The 7,953-nt window shown below is 44.0% G+C and overlaps 1 protein-coding gene across 2 annotated transcripts in view; it reads right to left on the bottom strand.

Annotated features, from left to right (window-relative positions):
• Positions 1 to 459: 459 nt before the first annotated feature.
• Positions 460 to 7,953, bottom strand: part of USP22 (ubiquitin specific peptidase 22) — a 105,705-nt gene continuing 98,211 nt past the window's right edge. For both annotated transcript variants that reach the window (XM_054390943.1, XM_054390944.1), the window contains 4 exons: positions 6,627 to 6,718; positions 4,977 to 5,039; positions 2,772 to 2,921; positions 460 to 509 (listed from right to left, as the gene is read on the bottom strand). In XM_054390943.1, the coding sequence (XP_054246918.1) occupies positions 467 to 509; positions 2,772 to 2,921; positions 4,977 to 5,039; positions 6,627 to 6,718 (348 nt within the window). In that variant the 3' untranslated portion in view covers positions 460 to 466. The remainder of the gene's footprint in view (positions 510 to 2,771; positions 2,922 to 4,976; positions 5,040 to 6,626; positions 6,719 to 7,953) is intronic.

Genomic DNA, 7,953 nt, shown 5'->3' with positions numbered 1-7,953 from the left:
AAATGGGCTTGGATTTTTTTGTTAACTTTTAACTGGATTATGATTGGTCGTTGGAGCTGAAGCACCAAATGGAGAAGATGCTTGATGGAGATGAGGGTAGAACCCCTTTGCCTTCCCACACACATTTTGGAGGAACACAGGAGATGTACCAGTGCCCGGACTCCTCTGCTCCCATTTCCCCCACCCAGAGCATTCCTTTCATTTTGTATTTCCTCTGTTAAGTGACTGACTGGAGCCTCTTTTTATTTTATTTTTTTCCCCCCTTTTCTGTCCTCGTGGGACCGCAAACACCTTGGACATTGTTCATTTCTTATCCGCCAGGCTTTGAGTCAGTGTCAAGTAGGTCCTGTTACAGCTCAGTGCGAGTTGGTTTTTAATAGGTCTTTTCATTTCAGGTAGGTTTGTGTGTCGAGTCAGAAGGCTTGCTTATTTTCTTCCTTGTTTAGAGACAAGCTGCTGGATAAGGCTATTCATACTCCAGGAACTGTTTGTGATAGAACAGCAAATACCTGCAAGGAAGCAAGAGGTACAGCTCAGCTTGCTGCTGGATCAGTATTTCCACCGGGATCATAGAACAGTTTGGGTCGGAAGGGACCTCCAAAGGTCATCTAGGCCAACGCCAGGACCTGCAGTCAGCAGGGACATCCTCTAAAGATCAGGTTGCTCACAGCCTGATCTCCAGTATCACCAGGGATGGGGCCTCAACTACCTCCCTGGGCAACTTGTTCCAGTGCTCCTCCACCCTCATGGTGCAGAACTTGTTCCTAACATCCAATCTAAGTCTCCTTTTCTCTCATTTCAAACCATTGCCTCTCATCCTATCATTGCAGGCCTTCACAAACAGTCCCTCTGAAGCCTTCTTGTAGCCCCTTCAGGTACTGGCAGGCTGCTATTAGGTCTCCTCAGAGCCTCCTCTTCTCCAGGCTGAACACCCCCAGCTCCCTCAGCCTGTTCTTGTAGCAGAGGTGTTCCAGTCCCCTGATCATTTTTTCTGACCCAAAGAAATGAGAACTATTAATTTTGTTTTTCTTTTCAATTTGAAGTCATTCCAGGGACACGTCAGTTCCCTGCAGCACACAGGGATGAGGAGGAGGGAAGGCAGCTGACAATTTTACCAGCAACTCAGGGAACCAAACAGTTGTACATCAAACAGTCAAACCTTGCTGTGCAATCTGCTTCCAACCTGAATGATTGGACTGTGTTGGTGGCCAGAGAGGCAGCATCCACTTGACACCATCATGACAGAGAACACAAGGAAGGTGCTTCAAGATGCAACCATTGCTTTAGAGTGGTGTCACCAAAGCATCAGGCACCCAGGGTTACTGCAAACCCTCTGCCATTTACTGGCACAGAAGGTAAAGGAAGAACCAAGCATGTGGGTGAAAATTCATGTGTCCCACTCAACTCCACCTCAAATAGTTCCTGGCTCAATCTGTACTGAAATCTGGTGTTCTACCAGGATGAAATTCTTCCTGCCCTTAATTACTTTATGCTATGTGAGGGAACCCAGCCCTCAAGCAGGTACCTGTCAGAAGGAAGTGAGCTCATCTCTGCATCCTCCTCGCACACCACACACTGACAGGGTCACTGCCTGACTCTCTCAAAGTGCTTCAAAGCACTTTTGAGACTTGCCAATTATTATCATTCCATCTCACACCCTATGGAGCTTCCCTTCTACAATGAAAATCTATTTAGTGTCAGCCTTTATCTGAACCAGGGAAAATGGATCAGAGCACAAAGCAGCCTTTAATGAGCTGGATGGGCAGCAGTTATGTCACATATCCTCTCCTCCTTGCCCTTGGCAGATTCTCCCACAGACAGACCCCATCTGAGGAGGAGAACTGGGGTTTTGGGGGAGAAAAACAAACTCATTTTTCTGCTGACTTCAAAGCAGAAGTTACAGTGTCAAACACTTTACACTAGGATTTACATATTACAGATTTTCTCTTTTTTTACTTCCTGGTTGAAGTAAAAGGAGAAATCCGTTAAATTAAATTACTGAGTATCTGTGCCTGCAGCAATCCTTGGAAATGTCAGGAATAATTAAAACCACAAGAAAAAAAGCTTATCTTTCCATAGCTGAGAATGAAAAGTTCAGATGTTACCTTTTTCTTCAACATGTACCAGTCCTTGGGGCTTCCTTCGAGTGAGGAACAGCAAGATGTCCCCTCCCTTGCTGCCCTGCACTCCCCATACAAGCCTAATGCAAGCATCTGACACCAAAATGTCAATCTGAAATCAATTTCAAGCCACGAGCTCATGTTCTAGATGTGCCTCCCACACTGCTGTGCCACTCTGGTTTACTGTATTTTCTTAATGGCTTTTCACAGAATCACAGAATGTTAGGGGCTGGAAGGGACCTCAAAAGATCATCTAAGTCCAACCCCCTTCAGATCTCTTACACCCTGCTCCACAGGCTCTGTGGACCAAGGCTGGATTCTGCCATGGAGGTCAATGCCAGTTCTACACTGGATGCCCACATCACTTTGGTTTCCAGAGCCCCTTCCCTGAGCAAGAGCTGGGACATGAGCACCAGTTACAGACACTACAGGCAGCTGTCATCCCTCATTTCCCTCCTCCTCTTCTTTTAACAAATCCAGGATTCTAGAGCAGCATCCTGGAAGGCTGATGGATACACAGAGAGGGACATCAGATATTCAGAGAGAGGAATTAAATCATCTCTATGATGAGAGTCTTTTAACTGAAAAGGAAGGAAAACCCAACAAAAGTGAAGGTTTCCCATCCTCTCTCCTCTCCAGAGGCCAACTTACCCTTCACTGTCTAGCACATCCTTAATGCTAGCCTTGGTGATAATGGCATCATCACACTTGAACCACTGGTCCTTGTGCTGCCGGATGAAGCTGGTATAGTGCCCACTCTCCAAGGTTCCCTGGTGATTAACTACTGCAAACAAGGAATACCTGGTACAGAAAAGAGTTAATGAATTTGTGGATCAAAAGGGGAAAAGCAACTGAAGCATGTGCTCATAAGCATGTACAGCAACAGGAAAGAGTCTGATCCATCAGTACAACACCAGCTCTTACCACTAAGTGGGAAGCGAGCATCCTTGCCTGGGGCAAAGAGCCACACTTCCCTCTTTCTGTCTTGCTCAGTGCAACATTCCAGCCTGATGACACAGCCAACAGCTTTACCAGTGCTGGCTAGCAAAGACTTTTAGAATCACAGAATCATTTTGGTTGGAAAAGACCTTAAAAACCATCGAGTTCAACCACTCCCTAACTCTACCAGGTCTGCTGTGCTAAACCATGACCCCAGCACCACATCTCTGCCTCATCTAAACACCTTCAGGGATGGGGATTCAGCCACCTCCCTGGGGAGCCTGTCCCAGTGCTTAACAACCCTTTCTTTCTGCAAGAAGTTTCTTTTCTATCCAAAATACTATTCTAAAATAGATCAATACTGATGCATTCCTGAGGAAGCCCCACTGACTACCTAGCCTGACCTATCTCCCTGAATAAGTTCCTCTAGTGAACCAGAAAAATGCATTTGAGGGCTGGGGAAGGAGGTAATCTTAACTACAGCTAACCTTAAGTATTTGTACTGATAAATTCCTGTACTGATAATTGCCCTTAACGTGGAAAGTCTGTACCTATTCTGAAACACTGAACAGAATCAGCCCCAGCTTCCCGATGCTGCTGCGCCATTTGCCTGCTAGCCTGAGAACCAGCAGACACAGCTCTGCTCCAAAAGAAGGTACTGATAAGACTAATCAGGTTGTTCTTAACTTTGGGGTGTTTTTCCTTGTCTTTTCTTAATAAGGAGAAGACTGAAGGCCTTGCCTCTTTTGTTCTAAGGCAAGATTTTGTTTTCAGTCTTAAACGCACTTGTGGCTCTTTTTCAAATGTTCTCCATTCTCTTTAATACTTTCTTAGTGTGCTGTCCAAAAACTGGGACACTACCAGCAGCACAATGGTAAAATAATCTCTCCAGTCTCACTTGATGTTGTCCTACTTGTGTTTGAAATTCAGAGCTCTTTTGACAGTGCTGCCATAACAAGACACCTGTTCAGTTGACTGTCTATGGAGCCACTGGTAACCACCACCCTCTTCCTTCAATTCAACTAGGATGGACATCACTCTAGCCCTAGACAGACTGGATTGTCCCAGCTGTTAACTAAGCAGCCCAGATGCTTCTACTCTCTTCACCTAACCCTCTTCAATGTTCACTTCAGTCATGTGCAGACCTCAGCAGTTTCTTTCAGGCCTTTGCTAACCCCACAGACCAAATGAATTGGTCACTGTAGGACCACAGGTAACACCTCCCTGCTACCCTCCTGTGTGACAACTGCTCTAAGATCTGGTTTGCTAGCTTCCAAATCTGCTGTGTGATTTTTATCAGACTATTAGAAGAATTTAAATACCTGAAATAGCAGATGGCTATAGCAACCAAACTTGGAACCTTATTAAAAATCAAGATTAGGTTTGTGTGATCATCTCTGTTCCCATCAAGTGATGATTCTGGTTTCAGTTGCACTGTCTTGACATTCTTGAGCAAGTCTCTTATCAGCCTGCCATTTATTCTGACTGGAATCAATACCTGGCCAAGAGTCTGGAATTACTGGGGGTCATCTACTTGGAACTTTCTTAATCTACTTGGAACTTTCTTGCTGTTCTGTAAAGTTTTTTTCCATCCTCTGGACCTCTCTTTGCTGTTGCAATAGAAATAGGATTATTTAAAGGAAAACATTCATCCCTTTTAACACTGTAACTACAGCTTTTACTTTTTCTCACAGCCTGCTTGCTGGGGTTATCACCTTCGGATCTGCATGTCAGCTGCCACAAACCCACGGAATGGTTGGAGATTGCAGGGAGAGAATGAAGCTTTTCTGTTTCACCAGTTCAAACTTCCTGTGCTGTCAATGCACTTCAGCCTGCAGGACACCCAGCAGACTGTCTATCCTCCTTCTAGAAGCCAACTAGCTTTTGACAATAGGAGCCATGGAAAGTGCCACTTACTTATTATCATTGTTTAGACTATCCGTCGGCTGCTGGTACTGCCCGTTCATTCTGCTCTCTTTACTGCAACACACACACATACAAAAATCCAGTCACTTAAAGTGAGGAGAGGGGTTGTACATGACACAGCCTGCTTGCTGAATCCAGGGCTGTGTGCATGAGCACAGTGTGCTTAGCAGCAGAGAAGGGCTGCTGATTGGGATGCTGAGGATGCTTTTATTCGTTCTCACAGCAACGCTACACGAGAAACCATTTCTCCTCTGGTCAAGGCTTCGGCGCTGCAAACCCAGAGCTGTTTTATGTCAAATGTCCTACCCAAAAAGCTTCCAAACAGGTTAAGAAAAGATTCCTATTTGAAACCTGGGAAAATATCTAATTACATCAATCCTTTATCCTCTGATGGGTCAATCACCCTGGCTCTGACTTGTAAGATCATTTTGTGTTCTGCCAGCAGCAAGAGGATTATGCTGTTGATTTCCTAGCCGATGAAATTCAGATTACTGAGTTATGTCTGCTGATTATCCCATCTATATTCCATTATGCTTGATACCTTTCACCAGCAGAGCCTGTTCTTTCTCCTCTACCTAGGGAGAATTCACCACAGAGGAAACAAAGAAGTCTCCCAATCTGCAGAATATACTGGAATAAACCATATACTTTTAATAAAACACTGACTTAACAGAGTTTCAGAGCTCTCCTTTCACAGAAGCACAGAATGATATGGGACCTCTGGAGATCATCTAGACCAAACACCCTGAGAGAGCAGGTTCACCTAGAGCAGCTTGCGCTTTATTTGCTGGCAGAAGCATATTCTCCTTTTCTTGGGGAGGGAAGGTGGAGGGCAGGCAACGTTTGAATTGACGGCTTGAACATTTTAGCATCAACTTCAGCCCCTGTGTTAAGAGCTGCCATGTTTTGGGGCTTTATTTTTCAGGTATAAATGATATCTGAATATCCTCTTTGTATATTTGAACAGAACACATCTGACAAATCTCATTAACTGAGCTGATTAAATTCCATTCCTACAGCTGTACTTAAATAAATGTCATGCCTTTCCCCAAACCTGGGAGGCAGGAGAAGTCTTACTGTTTCCAGTTAAATGCCCACTAGAAATAGTTATTTTAATCTGGACTACAGTTTGGTATTTTTTTTTCCCTTCTTGCAGTGTTCTTTAAACAGAAGCTGAAGGTACAAAATGAAAAAAACCTCCACTCAGATTTGCATGTGTGCAGAAATAAAAAAGGATTTTTTTTCTCACTTCAGAAATACTCATTAGGCACTAGGTTATGTCTGGTCTGCCTAATTACACAAGTTGACTGGTGGGTGGCCACTGGGGTGCAGGCACCAAAGTAGAGATCTGAAGGCATGATGGGTCTGAGCCTGTAATTTTAACATTCAGCAAGAAACATAATACACTAATAATAAAAAACCCCAAAACTGTTTACATATAAACCCTTTTCTGGCACTCAAAACTCAATGGTTTATCTAAAAACTAGGGAAGATGCACACTGCAAGGAGAAGCTTACAACAGAAGCATCCACACTGTTCTATAATCTTGAGCCAGGCACACTGCATGTTTCATGGTGCACATGTATGGAGAGGTTAACAGTTCTGCCCAGGTCTTTGGGGCGTTTTGGACTTGGTACACACCTGGAAGCCATGAATGGTGTCATGTCCAGCTCCAGAGGAAACGAGACATACGTAGTGATCTTTCGCCTCAGTTTGGCTGAGTGTTCAAACCGCTGGAGACAAAGTGGAAGGAAAAATTTTTTTCTTTAGAGAAAGGCAAAGTTTTCTGTCTGTTACCAGTGTTCTAAGGAATCATATTAGCAGTCAATATCCAAGGATAGCCTCAGGGTTTTTTTTTCCTATCAGCTATATGGGCTGGGAACCCCCTGTAAATACCAGCACATTTCTACCAGAAAAGTAAGCCCCAGTTTGGGGAAGAAACCCACAGTATTGATGAGATTGTTGCCCTTAATATCTTTACATACAGAATGATTGCCAACTGACATTAAGAAATAATATTAAACAGTGAGAGCACACACAGCCTTTACCCAGAGTTCATCTGTACTCCGCACTATCCAAACACATGGCTGCCGCCTACACTGGCACACAGAACTGGTGCCAATCAGAGCTTGCCATCAGGTTCATGCACTTGAATCCACCCATCCAATCATCTCAAGTGACAAGAGTGAAGCCTACACAGAAGCACCAATTCAAATGAAGGCAAAAATGGAGGATGATCATAAAAAAAGCCTTGTCTCTCTGCCAGAAGGAGCTGCAATACCCACCAGCCTCTCCTCTGCTTCTTGACTGAATGTTAAATGGAAACAGGAACAAATAGCAGAAAGAGATGAATGAGTTTCTATTTCAAGGCAGCTTCTCTCCCCATTTCTCAGAAGTTCTGCTCTATTTACACTTTGAGTTAATTATTTTCCAATTGTGGTGCCGTAACAATTCCCTAGCAACAGATCCAGATGTGAAAAAAGCTGAGACTTCTGTAATTCTTATCTTTTCTGGTTCTTTTTTTGTTTTGCTTTAACACATGAAAGGACATTAGCATTCTGCATGGCCTGGACAACACAATCACTTAGGGAAAGCAAGTTATCTTCCCAAAAAAATCAGCAGTCACTCTGGGCAACAGAAATACTGAACTGAGTGTAGGAAAAGGGTTGAGCACATTCACCTTGTCTCACCCAAGAGGAGAGCCTCCAAGGTACATTTTGCCACCTACTTTGCAGTAATATAAAACTAAGAGCTACATACCCCCCACGCCCCCAAAATTGCTTCTAACAGCCAAGCAGACAGCCATGCACTCCTGAAACCTCAAGTGAGTCTTGCAAGAACACCCTTCAGGAAGACCACAAACAGCTAAAGAAGAACAAAGAAACTGTGCAACTGTGCTATTATCTATTCCACTCAAGCTGATAATCTTTGGCACAAAACGTTGTAAATCATCTTGGTTAACACTCAG

Source organism: Indicator indicator, chromosome 22 (genome assembly GCF_027791375.1).
Source record: "Indicator indicator isolate 239-I01 chromosome 22, UM_Iind_1.1, whole genome shotgun sequence".
In the NCBI taxonomy this organism is placed as follows: Eukaryota; Metazoa; Chordata; class Aves; order Piciformes; family Indicatoridae; genus Indicator; species Indicator indicator.
The sequence above is the reverse complement of the archived record's forward strand: the minus strand, read 5'-3'. Positions and strand labels throughout refer to the sequence as shown.